The 18,951-nt window shown below is 52.1% G+C and overlaps 6 protein-coding genes across 6 annotated transcripts; 3 read left to right on the top strand and 3 right to left on the bottom strand.

The window, feature by feature from the left end:
• Nucleotides 1–116: 116 nt before the first annotated feature.
• On the top strand, nt 117–4,134 carry DSM5745_10899 (uncharacterized protein; the record flags this gene model as incomplete). Its single annotated transcript, XM_026752915.1, has 3 exons — nt 117–1,097; nt 1,146–3,266; nt 3,316–4,134. The coding sequence occupies 3 exons, from the start codon at nt 117–119 to the stop codon at nt 4,132–4,134; spliced, it is 3,921 nt and encodes a 1,306-aa protein (XP_026598553.1).
• Nucleotides 4,135–4,931: 797 nt separating this feature from the next.
• DSM5745_10898 (uncharacterized protein) lies at nt 4,932–6,691 on the top strand (the record flags this gene model as incomplete). Its single annotated transcript, XM_026752914.1, has 3 exons — nt 4,932–5,019; nt 5,068–5,260; nt 5,350–6,691. 3 exons carry the CDS (start codon nt 4,932–4,934, stop codon nt 6,689–6,691), a joined length of 1,623 nt encoding a protein of 540 aa, XP_026598552.1.
• Nucleotides 6,692–8,127: 1,436 nt separating this feature from the next.
• DSM5745_10897 (uncharacterized protein) lies at nt 8,128–8,931 on the bottom strand (the record flags this gene model as incomplete). The annotated part of the gene is made up of 1 exon (XM_026752913.1): nt 8,128–8,931. One exon carries the CDS (start codon nt 8,929–8,931, stop codon nt 8,128–8,130), a length of 804 nt encoding a protein of 267 aa, XP_026598551.1.
• Nucleotides 8,932–9,501: 570 nt separating this feature from the next.
• On the top strand, nt 9,502–12,600 carry DSM5745_10896 (uncharacterized protein; the record flags this gene model as incomplete). Its single annotated transcript, XM_026752912.1, has 3 exons — nt 9,502–10,108; nt 10,746–11,211; nt 11,259–12,600. The coding sequence occupies 3 exons, from the start codon at nt 9,502–9,504 to the stop codon at nt 12,598–12,600; spliced, it is 2,415 nt and encodes an 804-aa protein (XP_026598550.1).
• Nucleotides 12,601–14,571: 1,971 nt separating this feature from the next.
• On the bottom strand, nt 14,572–16,326 carry DSM5745_10895 (putative cyclopropane-fatty-acyl-phospholipid synthase; the record flags this gene model as incomplete). The annotated part of the gene is made up of 4 exons (XM_026752911.1): nt 14,572–14,781; nt 14,836–15,581; nt 15,634–16,120; nt 16,222–16,326. The coding sequence occupies 4 exons, from the start codon at nt 16,324–16,326 to the stop codon at nt 14,572–14,574; spliced, it is 1,548 nt and encodes a 515-aa protein (XP_026598549.1).
• A 687-nt stretch (nt 16,327–17,013) lies between these two features.
• On the bottom strand, nt 17,014–18,375 carry DSM5745_10894 (uncharacterized protein; the record flags this gene model as incomplete). Its single annotated transcript, XM_026752910.1, has 3 exons — nt 17,014–17,762; nt 17,818–18,054; nt 18,123–18,375. The coding sequence occupies 3 exons, from the start codon at nt 18,373–18,375 to the stop codon at nt 17,014–17,016; spliced, it is 1,239 nt and encodes a 412-aa protein (XP_026598548.1).
• Between the last annotated feature and the right edge of the window lie 576 nt (nt 18,376–18,951).

The raw sequence follows: 18,951 nt of genomic DNA, 5'->3' as shown, positions 1-18,951 counted from the left end.
AACCTCTTCTTCTTCTACCCTAAATTTCTCCTCCTTGTTCTCCCCGCCCCTCTCACCCGCTTCGCCCTCCTCCTCTTCTCACTCCTTTTGCCTCTTCCCTACTCCTTACTCTCACAATGGCCACCCAGGGCATCCGAATTGCTATCGACAGGGGCGGAACGTTTACCGATGTGTGGGCTCAAGTTCCCGGCCGCGAGGAGCACATAGTCTTCAAGATCCTCTCGGTATGTCCCGATGAGTACGATGACGCGCCAACAGAGGGTATTAGACAGGTTCTCGAGATTGCCTCAGGAGCCTCAATACCCAGGGGCTCATTATTAGACCTCGAGCCCATTGAGTCAATCCGCATGGGAACAACAGTCGCAACCAATGCTTTATTGGAACGAAAGGGAGACCGGGTGGCCTTCCTCGTCACAAAGGGCTTCCGGGATATCCTGTTTATTGGCAACCAAACCAGACCCAATCTATTTGATCTTTCTGTTCAACGGTTAGAGCAGCTTTACGAAACAGTGGTTGAAGTTGATGAGCGTATCACTATTGAGGGAGCTAGCGAGGCCCCTGAACCTGAAACTCCCATCGACGTCTCGTCAGATCCGGCGCTGGTCACGGGCCAAACTGGCGAGATTGTGCGAATTATGAAGAAACCGGACCTTGGGGCTGTTCGGGCAGACCTTGAGAAACTCAAGGCCCAAGGCTTTCAGAACATTGCCATCGGTTTCATGCACGCTTACACCTATCCAGAGCACGAGCTCCAGGTGCAGAAACTTGCCGAAGAGATGGGTTTCAAGGTCTCTGCTTCTTCTATTCTTCAATCCATGGCCAAGTTCGTCCCTCGAAGTCAATCGGCCGTTGCAGACGCTTACCTTACTCCTATGACCTTTGCCTACCTTGATGGTTTCCGCAAGAACTTCAAGGGCCAGTTGGAAGATGAGAGTGCCAACAAACTTCTTATCTGCCAATCAGATGGTGGCTTGACAAGCTGGGCTAAGTTTACTGGCTTACGTGGTGTTTTGAGTGGCCCTGCTGGAGGTGTCGTTGGCCTTTCGAGAACATGTTACGATGATGCTGATGGCACTCCCGTCCTAGGCTTTGACATGGTGAGTTCCTTGCTCTGTCATATAGCTTAATACTGATCAATTGAGCAGGGCGGAACCAGCACGGACGTCTGTCGGTTTTCCGGCTCTCTTGAACATATTTTCGAGAGCACCATTGCAGAAGTCTCACTCCAAACGCCAATGTTAGACATCAATACCGTTGCTGCCGGTGGTGGTTCTATTCTAGCATGGGAGAGTGGCCTCCTTAAAGTTGGCCCTAGCAGTGCTGGTGCCAATCCTGGACCTGCCTGCTATGGCCGTGGAGGCCCTCTAACTGTCACTGACGCCAACTTCCTCCTCGGTCGAATCATCCCTGAGACCTTCCCTCGCAAGTTGGATTTCGATACTGTCAAGGAGAAGTTCAGCGCCCTTGCGGACAAGGTCAACAGTGAAAAGGACGGCGGTGAACCGTTCACTCCAGAAACTCTGGCTCTTGGCTTCCTGGCTATTGCGAACGCCACCATGACTCGACCTATCAGAACCCTCAGCGAAGGGCGCGGCTACGGCGCAGCTAGCCATAATTTGGGTTGCTTTGGAGGTGCAGGGGGCCAGCATGCTGTGTTTGTTGCTCGCGATCTGGGTATCAAGCGGGCTATCATTCCCTCGTACTCGAGTATCCTTTCTGCCTACGGAATGGCTCTGGCGGATGTGGTTGTTGAGAACCAAGAGCCGGCTGCCATCACCTTCTCTGAAGCAGCCGTGTCCGAGATCAAGGCCCGCCTTGCATCGCTGTCAGATCGAGGAGCCAAAGGTCTTGAAACTCAGGGCTTTGATGCTTCATTGACAGAGCACGAATGCTTCTTGAACATGAGGTATCAGGGAAGTGATACCTCTTTGATGATCGCACTGTCTGAGGATGTGGCAGACGCCGGTAATGCATTTACTGCCCGGCATACACAGGAGTTTGGCTTCTCGCAATCTCGCAACATCTTGGTCGATGACGTCCGTGTCCGAAGCGTGGGCAAGTCTCGAGTGCTGAACATTTCCAGCCCATTCGAGGAGCTCAAGAAGTACAACTCTAACGATCTGACACCATGCCCGACTCCTGCTTTCTCGCGCCAGATCTTCTTTGAGAAGTATGGTTGGACGGAGACTCCCGTGTACGAGCTCAAGTCATTGAGCGCTGGAGTGCACATCACCGGCCCCGCTATGATCATCGACAAGACTCAAACCATTGTCGTCGACCACCTGAGCAAGGCTATCATTCTTCCTGAACACGTCGTTCTCGAAGTTGACCGGGCAGATCAGCAAATTGTTGACACCCAGACTGTCGACCCCGTGCAGCTTAGTGTCTTTGGCCACCGCTTCATGACAGTGGCGGAGCAGATGGGACACACGATGGAGAAGACATCGATTTCAGTCAACATCAAAGAACGTTTGGACTATTCTTGCGCCATCTTCTCCGCCGATGGAGGCCTCGTGGCAAACGCTCCGCATATCCCCAGCCATCTTGGGTCCATGAGCTCTGCGATTGCGTATCAGGCGCAAAAGCACAAGGGTGATTTGAAGCCAGGCGATGTCATTATCAGCAATCACCCCCGGGCTGGCGGCACCCATCTGCCTGACATCACCACTATCACACCCGTGTTCGACGAGGAGGACAAGGAAGTCATCTTCTTCGTCGCGAACCGTGGTCACCACGCAGATATTGGTGGTATTGTGCCAGGCTCCATGCCCCCCAACAGTACCGAACTATGGCAGGAAGGTGCCGCTATTGAATCATTCAAGATGATCAAGGAGGGTGTCTTTGATGAAGCTGGTCTTATCAAGCGTCTCTACGACGAGCCAGCGTCATTCCCCGGCTGTAGTGGTACCCGGACATTGGTTGAGAACATTGCTGACCTGAAGGCTGCTGTTGCTTCGAATCAGAAGGGTATCGAGCTGATCAAGGCCATGGTCAAGGAGTTTACCTGGCCAACAGTCGAGCGCTATATGTACGCGATTCAGGAGAACTCTGCTCAAGCAGTGCGCGATCTCCTAAAACAGTTTGCTGCCAAATACGAAGGTGGTGTTCTCAAAGCCACAGAGTACAACGACGACGGCATCCCGTTCAAGCTCAAGGTAACCATCGACAAGGATACCGGTGACGCCGTCTTCGACTTCACCGGTACTGGTCCAGAGCACTCCGGCAACCTTAACGCCCCTCCCACCTGCTCATACAGTGTCATCATGGTAAGCATCCCTCCATAAAGCCGATCCATTCTTAAACTAACTCGGTCAGTACTGCCTCCGCTGCATGATTGCAACCGACATTCCCCTCAACCAAGGCTGCCTCAAGCCCATCAAAGTTGTCTGCCCCGACAACACCATCCTAACCCCCTCCCCCACCGCCGCAACCGTCGGCTGCACAACCGAGACCTCGCAAAAGGTAACCGACCTCGTGCTGCGCGCCTTCAACGCCGCCGCCGCTTCCCAGGGCACAATGAACAACCTCTCCTTCGGCTGCGGCGGCACAGATCCCGTCACGGGTGAAGTTAAAAAGGGCTTCGGGTACTACGAGACCATCTGCGGTGGTGTAGGCGCCGGATTAGGCTGGCACGGCGCTTCCGCAACACATTCACACATGACCAACACCCGCATCACGGATCCGGAGATATTCGAGAAGCGGTACCCCGTCATCTTGCATGAATTCTCGATCCGGCATGGAAGCGGTGGCGCGGGTCGATGGCGCGGTGGAGACGGGTCTATCCGTGAGATTGAGTTCACGATGCCCCTGCAGGTTTCGGTGCTTACGGATCGACGCGTTACGGCGCCGTATGGTCTTGAGGGTGGCAGTGAGGGAGCACGTGGTCAGAACATCTGGGTGCGCAAGGACCCCGTTACTGGGGCCTCGCGGATGGTCTCTTTAGGGCCCAGGAAGACATCTATGTTCGGTGCTGGAGACCGGATCATTATCCATACTCCAGGTGGTGGTGGTTATGGTACCCCGGTTACAGATGGAAGCGAGGTAAATGACGTTGCAGTGAAGACACAAGACACGAGATCATTCTTGACGAATGGGTCGTTAGGTGTGAGGCATAGCATTGCGACTGGAAATTAGGGCCTGGAGCTGGGATATTGTCATTTGGTCTGGATTGTTAGGTTGTTCTTTAGATTCCCTTTGCGTATTTGGTTATTGAATTCAGCGTTATGTTCAAACCGTAGGACCTTAATAAAGCACGATTCGAACTCTTGTTTGAGATGAAAGCCTCTAATTTTCCCGGGGTCTTCCCGTTTCCTGTATCCGCCCTCCTACCCCGGGTAACTTGGCCACGAGAAACCTATACGAGAGAGTTTAAACATTTGTCATAAGCCATTTCAATTGGACATAAAGCACATACGACCACAGGGTGTGGAGAACAGGGCTTCCCGTCCGCTCAGCCGTACTTAAGCCACACGCCGGCTGGTTAGTAGTATGGTGGGTGACCACATGCGAATCCCAGCTGTTGTATGTTTTTGGATTTTTTTTGCTCCTGCCGTCAAAGCAGTATCATCATAGTTACCTATATCACTCCCCTCTCTTGCCGCCGGAGACCATCAGTCAAGCGATGCCATCGGTGTTCCACGTGACGCACAAGGGGCCCGGGGTACCTTCTGCCTTTTTGGGACAGATCTGAGACTAGCGGCTTAGCTTCATCTGGAATCATCCTAGGCCAAAGTCAATTCTCAACTTCCACTTTTAAGGACATGCTGTCAAGATCACTGGAGTCTTGTAAAGACAGTCGGAGGAAACCATGAAATTGAGGATCATGCGCTTCTCCGCAAGTTAGAACAGACTTCCCCTTCTTAGGCGGGCACCCACCTGTTAGAACGAGCTTGCCAATCATCATGCGTCGACGACAACACTCGAGTTCCAACATGAGCGTATGGGGTACATGCATATTCTTCTTTCTGTGTTTGCTCCAAGCGTCAGCGTGCGGGGGATACGATGGCCCTCCGGAAAAATGTGAGTAGCCAGACCTACTACTACTACCATTGCTAATTACGGAGGCAGTAATCGGAATCCACCTCGGCCGGGAGGTTCGCGTCGGTGCCATTAAGGACGGCCAGGTCACCGTCTTCACCGACAGATGGGGTGTCGACCATTTCACTCCCTATGTGGGTGTCTTCAATGACCGTCCCGGCATCGGCCGTGGCGAAAAGGCCATCGGAAGTACGAATATGTTTGGGAGCGTGATGGCAATTAGGTATGTCGCGCCCACAATCGTTCCCATCTGATAGAATGATTACGTTACGGTCCCAAACGCAAACGCTCATAAGAAGAGGTCCCTTGTAGCCACCAACGAGCTGAAAACACCGGGATCTTCAAGCCTACGAATCTTGATATCACGCCTCCAGAAGCTTGGCCCAAGGCTAAGGTCACGGATGTGGTGCAGGGACTTTTATCCAACGGGACAGAATACACCTTCATGCCCGACGAGATCTATGCCCCTGTTCTCGCAGAGCTACGAGATATAGCGGATGCCCATATCGGCCCGAACATTACCGGAGCAGTGGTCACGATTCCGCCATTCTTCACTGATACTGATCGCGAGGATCTTGAAAGAGCTGGGAAGCGGATTGGGCTCCCAATAGTCCGTCAAATGCACGAAGCTACCAGCATGATAATCTCCCTGGGTCTGGACGACCTCTCCTACGAGGGAGAGCGGTATGTCCTTCATCTCGAGATAGAACGAGCCATGCTCTATCTTTCGATTCTAGAAACCGATATGGGCATGGTCGACCGACTGGCCACGATCAGGACAAACCTGGTATCCCGACGAGGTGACGAAGTGCGCCCTGTGCTGGACCAGCTTCTTTACAAGGCCGCTCTAACCCCGAAACAAATAACCGACTTGGTCATCTACACCCCAGGGCCTACATATGACGATGTCCAGTGGAGTATAAAGGACTATTTCCCCAACGCATGGATCGCCAATACGCCGCTTCTCGAGACGGCGGGCGTTTGGGGTGCTACGCTGGTCAGTGGGTGGATGAGCGGCGAGGGAGACGCTGACTGGGTCCCCTGTTGCTGTTCAACCCGTCGACCACCAGTTGGGATATATTCTGATGGCAATGGCGATGACGCTTGGGCTGAGATTCTTAGTCCGTGTCAGTCTCTGCCTGTCTATCAGAAAGCATCGTTAAGCATCCCCTGTGACGACAACACCGCGACGGCCAAGGTCTATATGCGCGATCTCCCCTGTCTCGACTACCACGCTATGTACGAGATGGGCGATTTGTATGTTCCGGAGACGGAGACGACGCGAGATGTGTTTCTCGGCGAGTTTGCGGTTCCAGCCTCTTGCGAGCAGGGTGTCGCGAATATCGAAGTGGAGGTACTTATGACTCGGAACGGGACTTTAAAGGTTAAAGGTGTCAATCTTGATAATAGGAAGAGTGGAGGAGACTCGACTGTCACCGTGGAAAAGCCGCATTTTGCCTGTGGGGATGCGCTGCGGCTTGTTGACAAGGAGCCGGCCAATTATACAATCTCCGCGGGTGAGGATCTGGAGACGAAGTATAGCTTGGAGCTCAGGGGATTTGTCGGGCCTGATAGGGAGCAGAAGCCGGTTGATGCGTTTGTGGAGTTTAAGCCTCTGGACGATGACTTACTGGTCTTCATGCAACAGCATTAGGTAGCGGGTTGATTGATCAGAGACTTGAGACTCGATGCATGCCCCTTTGCAATCTCAATTTGGAGCTCCTTCAACAATGTATTCGTCACATCTATGACACCCATTCCTATTCGACCCCTTAACTAGGGTTAGGGTTCAGCACATCCCAACCCAGCCAGTCTACATAATATGGACATCATAGACACCCTGCGGTACCATCATCAATGCTAGAGTGCTCCAGCGTACCTGAGCTGGCTTTTCATATCACAGTCATGCAACTCTTATGTCTCCACTTGTTTAACCCTAGCACTAGATTCTAGGGTACAGTCGCACACCCCATACACCCCCACCAGTGCAACCATCATCTGCGCTACCACAAGTCCTCAGTGTCTCGTCATTCAATTTTTGTAGACGACTCCGGACGCCGTGGCTTCGCCTTCTCGCACCGCCAAGGCGCCGGTCGCCCAGTCGATCCCCGGCCCAGTAAGGTTCCTGCGACATCAACAAACCACTGAAAGACGGAGACGGTGGTAGCGGCAGCGCAAAGTCAGCGATGCAGTGGTCTGTATATGAGTGGAAACCCGAACATTAGCTTGCAGGTTACAATTAGGGCAGGGTTTGGTGGATGTACTCATGCTGCACCCCGTGACGTGGTACGAAGGCGGGAAGTCGATGAGCACCGACTCGACGTCAGGATAATATACAACAGTGCAACGATGCCAGCGACCCTGCCCAGCGCGTGGGAGAGGTTCCATTTCCGTTCGTGGAGCGGCCTTGTAGGCAGTTGACGAGGATGGGCATCATGTAGGAGAGATTGAGGGCGACGACGGGGGCGGAGATAATCGCGATGAAGGCGCTGTGCATGTGGTCAATGACTGCGCAGGGTAGGGTAGGGTAGGGTAGCTTTGGCCCTGGGTGTGAGTGAACGGACCTGCTCGAGCCCAGGAAAATGCACCCGAAGCATATGACCACCACGAGGTGCGCTTGACAGTTCCGATCAAGAAGAAATGTCTCTGTGTTGAGCAGAAGAAGCAAGAGAACTCCCTGTGTCCGGGGCAGCACAGGGGCTGGACAGGTAAAGTCTCGACACTGGACTAAACTGAAAGACCTGCGCAGACGGCCCCGTTAGGGTGCAAGGAAATGTCCTCAATACTGCTTGTGCGATGGTCAAGGATGGGCCTGCGTTTGCGAGCCTTCAACTTCCTATCAACCAGATACACAACTCCTAACCTGTGAGACTGACAAGATACTAGGCGGCGGCCTCTCACGACTTGAGGAATGGGCGACAAGTGTCCTTGCTCATCTCGTGCTTACTGAGAGTCATTCCTCCCAGGGTTGTCCTCTTTCTATCCTACCCCGTGATAATGGCAGTCGGCTCTGACCTCTGACCTCTACAGAAATTTCGGGCGTATATTGGAAAGTCAAAAGCACCGTTGTGGCATTGAGGAACAGGCGGTTCAATCAGCCGAGCGAAACTCTCCCTCTGGAGGGTCTGGTAAGCGAACGCCTTCCCAACTCGGAAAAAGGTCCTTGCTGTCCGGTGCTGAGCATCGCTGCAATTTATACTCGCCCACGAGGAGTGCTTCTCGTATCTTACGTTCGTGCTCTCTGAAAAGCAATGTCGACGAATCCATCCCAGACAGCAAATCATAGTGAAACTGGCGATGTTCATACCTTAGCTGGTCAGCAAAGGATGCCTCTTTCAGGGCAAGAGCATATGCGTAAAGGTAGTTGAGCATAATGGCCAGATGATGCAATACATTGTGATTGCTAGGACCATCTAGCCAACTCTCAATCAGGGCATCGAGTAGTCCTGGTAATGTGGGGAAGGACGCCGTTTTGTCTGGCAATCGTTCCGTAATCCGCACACCGTCAACCATCGAGGCAAGCGTCAGAGATACATGATCAAAGGGTGAACTGGCTGTTAAAGAAACCTTCCAGTCAGACGCCAGAAGCAGGACAGTTTTAGTCGCGCCATTAGGACATAGCAGTGGGATTTGTGGGATATCCACTTCGGCATCTCCAATTCGACGTGGTGACTCCGTATCCAGGGCCCATCCAGCTTTGATGAGGCATCTAGAGGCTACACCGAGGTCTGGAACAAGGATGTATAGATCAAAGACCACAGTGGGGACACCATAGAGAAGGACGGCATCTTCGAACCAGACGACATATGGAACTTCGTTGTCCCCCAGGATGAAGCAAGAATCGTACCTCGTCCCAGACTGATGCTTAACGGCAATTATGGTATGGTCCGACATGCTTTGGTCGTGTTTGATGAGACCGGTGCCTAGAGGGGAGATGTGAAGAGGGAAGAAGCTCCAGACACGACAGTGGCTGAGGCATGGGTGAGGCACGTGACCAGCTTCCACATCAACCAATCAGGTTCAGGAATCGAGGTGTATAGACTGGCACTTGGAACTTGGAACTAACGATCAGGTACTCTAGAAGTTGTGTGAAACAGGAGATTTTTGGCAGCTGAAGAACTATATGATACAGCGCTTAGTCCCAGGCGGAGAGCTGAAGGTATATATATATATATATATATATGCGTGCGGCTATGCTGGCGCCTAGAGGTAGGTACCCAATGGAGCTCATTTCTCAACATGTGCTATCCGAAGCCTTTCTTGGATCGTTCACGCCTACTCCAAGGTTCCCAGCTACGCATTGCTTGAGCATTCTTCTTTCCGAGCAGTGGTGTCATATCTCCAGCATTTGTCTCGAAACCATTTACTTTGCACTTGACCAACCAACCTTGTCATTTCGCCTCGTCCAGGGCCGGGTCCCATCACATTGCCTTGGAGTACTGGTGTTGTGTCCATACAGGAATTATGACGACCTCGTTGAACCGTATCCCAATGCAGCATTCGCCAACACAGATACGCGACGCCGCAACGGCAGTCGCAAATGCACTTTCCCCAAACACCATATACGCGGTTGTTGGCGGTGCTGCTTGCTGCGTCCTGGGTGAGAATCGAACGACACAGGACGTCGACTTCGTTGTCTTGCGAGGCCAGGCTTTCGCCGCGCGACAGCTGCTGCGAGCATCGGATGATTTCGACGTCGAACCCAGAACCAAGTATACCACCTTCAAGGGCATAATGCCTGTTGACATTGAGGTACTCGCACCTCCCACGATGTTCAAAGAGGCGTTTGATGAGAACACCGAAGTGGTCACTGTTGGGAACATCAAGGTCCTTAAGCCTGCTTTGCTGCTCAACGCAAAATGCCGTACAGTTGTGGAGCGCTCGACTGGTGACAAAAGGTCATCCGATGCCCAGGACATAATATTCCTCTTACGGTACTGTGCTCAGCATGCAGAGTACCTTCCAAAGGCTTCGGAGGTTCCCAATGCGACCAAGCAGTTCGTCCAGGTGTTCATCCAGAAATATCAGGGCCAGGAGTCTTGGGTTAGAGCTGGATATGACCTGGAAACCGGTATGTTTCTGTCTGATATGAATCTTCATGGTTGTCGTTTAATCTCTCGCTAGGTCGGTTTACCAGAGAATAAGCCATCTATATCCCAGGAACTGCCTTCCTCCTTCCGACCAGGGCCCGTCTCAGAGACGTGATCATCGCACCGGTACGGACTAATATAATCTAACTAGATCGCGACCCCACCTGACAGATTATCAATTTTCTGTTCACAAAGGGGGACCTAAATCAGGGGCATATTCTGAGACAAGTTCGACATACCCCTGTCCATGACCACTAGTCATGACTCATGAGTGACCCGACCACCCCTTCCCCCGGACACGGCGACGCCCAACTGCCCAGTTGGAAGTTGAAATTGCTTCCACAACATGGTCATGACTTCGTGTCAACCCCGTATATGCGCGCCAAGAGAGGAGAACACGCGCACTGATAGGCCGAAGCGTTGCTAGGCTGCACGGCTGATGCAACAGGCCACGATCAACGCTAATACGCGCTCTGGTTCACGGCATCGGCGGCTAACACGAGAAGCCTGGTGGTGGGCTGCCAGAGCCTTGCCCTGAGCCTTGCCCTGAGCCGCATATATGATAAGAACTGATGGCCAGTTCGCAACTGCCAGAAATGACAACAACCGTCTAACCAGCCAATATGCGCCCATGCAAGAATGATCATGCTGTATATGCCCGCGTCCTCGGGTCAGGTCCCGATCAGCAACCTTCACTCGACAATGATGAAAGCTCGCCTGTTACATGGGGAATTGGATGGCGATGTCCAACTCTAATGGTTGGTCTCCTTCTTTGCGGCGCCGGCCTGGCAACGGGCCATCACTTCTACTACCGCAGCCTCGACAACACCCTCGTCAACTCAGCCGATCAACAAGCGTGGGCGATTCGAATCGGCACTGCACTTGCTTTCTTAGTCAAGTCTTCCCTAGTGTCTGCCGTTGGGATTGCAGCAGCACAGGAAATATGGGCCACTCTGCGCCGGAAGAGTGTGAAGCTCAGCGGGATTGATGGCATGTTCGCCGTGCTATCCAACCCAATGTCTTTTTTCATCCCCGACATGTGGATGTACGCGAAGACGCTCACTCTATTGGCCATAATATCTTGGTGCGTATTAAGCCTCGTGGTGACAGGCTATACTGACGATCCACCAGGCTCATCCCGCTGACGGCTGTTGTAACGCCTTCGACCCTGGCCGTGCATCTCGAAACGACCAACAGAACTATCCAGTCACAAGTCCCTACTGTTAACTTTACCGATGCCTTCTGGGATGATATGGTAACAACTGCAGGAGCGGGAAGGATCCGGTCACCCTCAGCGGCCATCAGCCGCCTGTTCACAGCTACTTCCTCGTCTCTCGAGGTCGTTCCCGTCCCTGCACTTTTCCCAAACTCCTCTTACACTCTCGAGTTCTGGGGCCCGTCGTACAAGTGTCAGCGACTGAGCGAAGTTATTGTACAGACACAGGGGTTGAATTACTCTGATGTCCTTGGGAATCAATACGACTCCTTTCAAGCACTGTGGGATCATGAGATTGGGAACGTAACTCGACCAGTGCCAACTATCATCTCCTCCGGGGCTGTTCCTAGTGCCCTCAACAATACTTTCTTTATCTGGGCCTCTGGAGCAAACCTGCTGTGGAACGACAACGCCACACAACCAACCGAGCTCGTCTGTCAGCTCTGGAATACCTCATACGTGGTCGACATGACCTTCACAAACAGCATCCAGACCCTGACACCCATATCGGCCGAGCACGTGGCCCCGGCCAACTGGAGTCGAGAGGAGGGTTCTAACTCTCTGCTTAACAAGAACCTCCGAGCTCCTGAGGTCAACCCGGGTTTCTTCACGGTCCACTTGCTGTTCTCCGGCCTTATCCAGGGCACCCTATACGCCAGCGTCTCGATGGAACTAACAGAGAACAAAACCTCCTCTTCCATGACCCCATTCACCACAATGTCAATCGTGCAGAGCGGTCTCTTCGCATGTCCAGACATGTGGAACACCAGTGCATATGTCTACGGCAATGATGAGACTACCTTGTGCCGCAACAGGACGCTAGCACGGGCAATAGAAGACCTCTCGCACAATTTCACCTACAGCCTCCTTAGTCTCAACGCCGGCAATGACAGAGTCCCCATGACTGTCTCAACCCCGCGCAACTTCTACAGCTACAGCAGAGCAAACCTGCTTATAGCCTATGCGGTCGCGCTGGGAGCCACTGTTGCATGCGTTATCGTTGGCTTTCTCGCATTGCACGAGAATGGCGTTTCCCAAAGCACCTCGTTCTCGAGTGTTCTGTTGACAACGCGGAATCCCGAATTGGATCAGCTGGCCGTTGGCCACTGCTTGGGAGCCGATCCTGTGGCAAAAGAGATTGGCAACGTCCGGTTGCGATTTGGAGAACTTCAAAACGAAGACCCTCGATACAAGCATGCGGCATTCGGGACCAAGGGATCGGTAACAGCTTTGACTAAAGGAGAGGAGTACTATTAGGTGGCATTCCATGATATAAAACAGGTGACGGTTGGTTCGGTGGCGCGTGAACCTAGTCCGACAACCAGGATGCTATCGCTGGTGATTCGGACGGACGGTTAAAGGATTCCATCCATCTATAGCGTGGACCCCTTGGATCTTGCTGCGTTCTCGAGGAAAGCTCATCTGACCTGTGTGCTCGTTCCATTTTGTCCACCTGGCTCTGGCTCCAGCTTGCGCCGCTTGGTTCCTGTTCGGTCCACAACCCTAACCCTAACCCAATTTCTCACTCACCACATATTGAACGTAATCCTACTATATATGTTTTACACTGTTGCACTCTCTGGCCGACATACAATCCAGACCCACCTGCTTCAAGCCAGTTAGCCATGACCATGGTCCATAGTACTACGCATCTCGTTATGGAAATACTATAGACGTGTCCAAGTCCTCAAAAGCTGCTGCATATTACCCGACGTATACAGACCATGCTACCAGTTATGGACCATGTTCTTACTTTAAAATAGCGAGATAGGTATGGACAAGGCCTACAGGATCGTTTACTGCACATGTAGAACTTGGTGCTATGCATGCCAGCGGGCGTACCGCAAGGGCACTGATCAAAGTCAGATAGTCATATAATACTCCAGGTTGGAAGGCTACAGGCTACAGAGAGCAAGTAGGGCTTTACACCAGCGCTCTTGATACAATCCCGCCACGGAATGTTCACCTTTGCACTCTACCTAGAGCCATATCGCTCTTTTTTATTACCCAGCTCAAATCAAAACATGTCCTAAGAACTCCGGCATGGGTGCTGAATTGCTACTGCGAACCAATCTACATTGGTCGTATGTCTGACCAAGTATCCAGACAGCCGCAGGGCACCGCGGGACTTGGGAAATCACCTGGAGCTGCAATTGGGGACCAGAAAAAGCTCCCTGGGATCTACCCTAGGGTTGGAGCTGGAGAGCCCCCGTCGTTTGCGTCATGCAGGGCAGATACCGTTCGTTTCCCTAAGAAAACAATATAGCTAGAGGTAACGCAAGAAAAGGTTCAGTTCGTCTTGGCTAGAAGAGAATAAATGGAAACGCCAGGATCCGCAGTTGAAAGCGATTGAAAGCACCAGCAAGAGGACAATAAGCGGTTCCTCGAGTGGAGTGGTATATACCACCCACAAAGCAACGCAGCGCAACGCAGCGCAACGCAGCGCAACGCAGAAAAAAGGAAACGGGATAACAAGCCGTGTCATCGGTCGTGAAGCGCAGGGAGAAGTATGGATTGGATGCGACGTGGTACCCTAGGATAGCTCAGTATAGTGTAATAAGGTTATGTCCTGCTTACATTGGACCACAGAGTAGTAAATGCAACAATCGCGGTACGTGGGCTGGATTCAATAATGGACCTGGTTCAAGCTCCAGGTTATGGGTATAGACGCCATATACGGTGTAACATACTGGCCTGCATGTAATAGAACGTTGCCGGTCCAGTTATACAGTCTTGGACCATGTCCAATTCCATGCCCTAATATGGAGGGAGTGATTACTAGACTACGGGCATGGTATAATATGTCTTTGTATCGGATATTATGATCTATGGTCAAGCTTACAGTCTAAAGAAAAGGAACACGCAGGCCTTGATTATATGTAGGCCGGAGAGTGTAGGATACACTCAGAGCCATGGTATCTCATCATAAATACATCTGTGATTGGCATCACGCCCCGCATCCCTTTCGAAGCTAGAGAACCATAAGATATATACGTAGATCAGAAACCATAGTACAGTAGTAGATGTCCAGAGAGAAGGAATTCGTTTCCATCATCCTAGCTCGCCTAGTATCTTTTGCCTTACCACTCGCGAATCTCGCAATGCATGTTGTCTTCTCATCGCAGTCCAGCCCTTCCCCTTTTTGCGCCATACCGTCCCAGCAGCTGTGAATTATAGGGCTCATACATGGCGGGATATAAATGCCATGTTCTTGTGAATTCAGATCACTTAAGCCTTGAAGGTAACATGAGCGCTGGGCACGGAGCCGTTGCCGACGTTGACAATGGCGGCGTCACGAGCGCCGGTAAGGCCGTACTGGCTCTTGATACCCTCAACACGGTGGGTAGAGTTGATGTTCTTGACCAGTGTAATCTGCCAGCAGGTAGCCCCGCCCTGGCGCGAGGTAATGGTGGAGTACGCAAGGAAGTATTCCCAGATCTAAATAGTCAGTTGCTGCCTTTAGTAAAGTAAAAAAAAAAAAGGAGCACTTACGCGGTACCAGCGCTTGCCGTACTTAGCCTTGACCTTGTCACCGTTACCCAGCCAGTTTCGGTACCAGCGCCAGAGCGTGGCGCTGTAATGGACTCCAACTGTGTCGATTCCCTTAATCTCGAATCCAGCGCCCTCAAGCTTGTCGACCACGAATCCGAGGGGAGTGCTAGCGTCGGCACCAGGGAAGATATACTTGTTCATAAAGAGACCCCAGATGAGATCCTCGTACTGCCAGGACTTGCGGAGACCGGCAATCTGGAGGAAGAAAACTCCATCATCATCCAGCATCTCGTTGACCTGAGCCAAGAATGAACCAAAATGGCGCACGCCGACATGTTCCGCCATCTCCAAGCAAGTGATCTTTTTGTAAGGACCGCGAGGGGCATCACGGTAGTCCATGCATAAGATACGGCTCTGAGATTCGTCAACACCAGCAGCACTGAGACCCTTGTTACCCCAAGCAGTTTGGTTGCGTCCGAGCGTGATACCAGTAACTTGGGCGCCATAGTGGACGGAAGCGTACTTGGCCAGGGTACCCCAACCACAACCCAAGTCAAGCAAGGTGTCTCCCTTTTGCAGACCAATCTTCTCACAGACCACAGCAAGCTTGTTATCCTGAAGCTGCTCGAGAGATTCCTCTTTGTTAACGTCGGAAATGATACCAGATGTGTAGATCATGCGGGGTCCCAGGAACCAAGCGTAGAAGTCGTCACCGCGGTCATAGTGGTCACGGACCTGTTCCTCATCTAGAATCGAGTTAATCATGGGACCTGTTGGCCATGGACGGAAATCAATTACCCTGAGAGCGAGAGTGAACGAGCAACTCCGGAAGAAAGCCGAAGAGGAAGTGCTTGTAGAGACCCATTGTGAAGCGGAAGTTGGCCCAGTCGTGACGGAATTCCAAAGCTTCCAGAGCATCCATCTTGAAGTCGACCTCACCGGCGAAGTACTTCTCATAGAAGACCTCCATGGGAATCTTGCTCTTTCCGCGGTAGGTAGCGCGGTCATGCTCACTATGAAAGTGTAGGTAGTGCTCAACGGGGCGGCCGGCGTACTTGGCTTTTTCGTTCTTGCGGGGAGAGATGGACGAGGCAATAGACCAGAATGCCATCAAGATAGGAATAGTAGTGAAGATCGCGAAGAAGATGGTGGTTTTGAAGCCTCCGCCGATCTGGCTAGCAGTATACCATGGAATGACGACCAGCAGAAGGATGAGCAGGGTGTTGGAGAAGCTGTCGCTGCCGGCAGCGTCTGCTGGGACCGGAGCATTTTTGATGGCTGGGTACTAATAAGCAGAGAACGGAAGTCAGCAATGGTAAGAAACACCTAGGAGAGTGCTTTTCGGAGCTCCTTTGAGGCAATCTGGGGCATCAATGGAGGGCTCACCGAGGTAGTCCGCACTCCGCAGTTGTCGGCGGGAGTGGTGCACGAGGCAGCCGGAGTCTCGATGAACTCGAAGTCCTCGGGCGACTCGGGGTGGATATTCGTCATGGCGGGCGACGAATTGACCAAGACGTCAGGAGGAGAGGGAGGGGGGAGGAGAGTGTGTCAATGGGAAAAGTTGACACGGGGAGGTTGGTGGGAAGACTGAAGAGTCGGTGATGTTCTGGTCCTCTGGATACTGAAATTACGTGTGGGCACCGATCATCCGAGGATCTGCCAAGTCACAAGCTCGACTGCAGCTCATGAACCCTTGAGCTAAGCTTAACTTGATAGACTAGTACTTGAATTGCGCTTTCTACAAAACGTGCACCCCCATTCTCTCCGAAATAAAGCTCTTAGCAGAGTGCTGTGGTCAGGTGTGTTTACTCTGTTAGTCCTGATCTTTGTTCCTGGATGTGGGCCCCGGCTTAGTGTACCAGTTCCAAGCTTATACTCGACCATAGCGGTGAGAGTGAGACCTTTTGATAATGAAAGGAGAACTCCATTTTGCAACAGCGTGGTAAATCATAGAAAAAGATGTCCGTCCGTCCTGTACCCATACCCAAATAAACATGTGTAACAAACGCCCCGTTCATGATAGTAGTACCTAAAGAATTCCTTAACTGAACCCGCCTGATCCACGCCGAGTCGCCGACCTCCACCTAGACAAGCAGAATGAATAGGAGATAATAGCAATCGTAAGAATGATGAACATGACCAAGTGGCATGCTAGTCGAGACTCCAGACTGCTTCAAATCACAAAGTTAGCTGAAAGTTCTGAGTCTCTTCATCTTCTTCGTAAGCAGGAAACAGCTCTTCGGCCAATTGGTCGCTTTCCGTGTCGAGGGACTGGGGTCCGTATGGCCGAGCATAGGTCTCCGGGGATAGAGCCCGTGTGGCTGCCGGCTTTGTTGTAGATGTTTTAGCCGTACCGTGCAGTCGGGATGACATCTCTCTGCCTTTAGTATAGCCCACAGTCGTTCGAGAGTCGATAACAGCGGCAGTGTGCCGCATGGAAGAGGGGTTGGCGGGCGTTCTAGGTTTCTTTGAAGGGAAAAGTGACGAAGCAATCCTGGCTCTGGGTTTGACGATCGGGACTGCTCTAGTTCGTGATATAGTCCGCTCGTTGCCGGAAAGAGCTTTGGCGGCGTCTCGAGCACGAAGTGTGGAAACACCGCTCGAGTAGTTTGGTTTGCCTGAAACAAGTCGTGAGTTTCGCGCTTGAATACGGCGTTGAGGAATCTCTGCAGCGGGAAGCCGTTTCGACTGGTCGTCCTCTCCGTGTTCAGTAAAGCCGATGTTTTCAATTTGTTTGAGAATTGCGTCGTCAACCATTCTGTCATATGCGGCGGCGTCCTTTTGATATTTGCGCTGCCGTTTTGTAAGGCCGTCACTTCCAATCTCGTTTTCGCCGTAAACGCTCTCTAAACCCAGCGCCAAGTTTTCAGGTCGAAACTGGGGAAATGTGGTGTCGTACGTAATATCATCAGGGTAGTCGGAAAGGTCTATACAGAGTTAGACTTGCCATGTCCTCGATGCGCAAACAAGAAGCAGCATTACCCTTGGGCTTCGGCGGCATGTACTCGATATCAGGTACGTCATCCTGCGTCGGCTGTGCCTGAACCTCAGGCTGTGGGTGTTCAATGAACGGGGAGAATTTTTTGACGCGCTGTGTAGAGCCCTTCTTGGTCGTCCTCTCAGGCTTTATAGTCCCAACAGGGGCTGCGGGGGTTTGTAGGCCTCTCGCTTTGGCATTGGTCGTCTTCATCCCCAGGGGAGCACGATGGCGGTTGTCTCCTATAACACTGATCAGCCGGTGCTCTCATGTCGACAGATCGATCTCAACTTAGAAGGCTTATGCGTACCCATAGGAGTGACGAAAGCATCCTTGACGGAGGGTCTAGCGTTTTCATTTTGTTTTCCCAGCGTCTTCACTGTCTTATTTCCAAATGCTAACGGGTCGTTCTCATCCTTCAACGGCACCTTAAAGGGAGTCTTCGGGGCTCGGTTTCCTGGAGTCTTCGGCTGTAGCTGTCTGGTACTTTGATTCAATGGTTTCGACGCGGCAACGGTCTGGTGGTTGTGAACGAGATTTTCCTGGTCGCGGAGGGCCAGCATTGTGGCGGTATTGCAAGGACACTGGTCATCCAAGAGCTAAGAGTTGTCGTATCGGGTCGTAATGCGAGTCGTCAAGTTTGAACGACGATTGTGGTTCTAGATGCAGGGTGCCTCCAAGTGTTTTCTTTTGGCCGCGGTTGTCGTGGAGACAACAAAGGATCCGCGGGAATGCTCGCCGAAAGAGGTTTAGTCCCCCAGTGCCTCAAGGCTCAGGCTCCCGCTGACCGCCGACTGGTGTGTATTGCTGTCCCTTCACTTTCTCCTGAACTCTTCCCCACTGATCATACTCTCAACTTTCATCTGGTTTATCGCTGAGCGAAAGCCTTTTATCGACTCTGAATCTCTCCGTCCACCTTTCTTGTATACATATTTGTTTGCTGCCAGCCCTCCATCATGGACAGAATCAAGGAGGTTTGTCTCCCCCCCTTCTTTCGGCGGGGTAGCTCGAGAGCTATCTTGAGGCCCTGCACATGCACCACCACCACCTTAATTTTCCCTTGCTTCATCGTATCTGGTCCAAACTAGAGGCTCAACTTGACATGTATATTCTGGAAAACTAAATGGAAACTGACTGTT

This window comes from Aspergillus mulundensis (genome assembly GCF_003369625.1).
Source record: "Aspergillus mulundensis strain DSM 5745 chromosome Unknown scaffold_17, whole genome shotgun sequence".
Classification (NCBI taxonomy): domain Eukaryota; kingdom Fungi; phylum Ascomycota; class Eurotiomycetes; order Eurotiales; family Aspergillaceae; genus Aspergillus; species Aspergillus mulundensis.
Note: the sequence above shows the minus strand (reverse complement) of the source record. Positions and strands in the feature narration are given on the sequence as shown.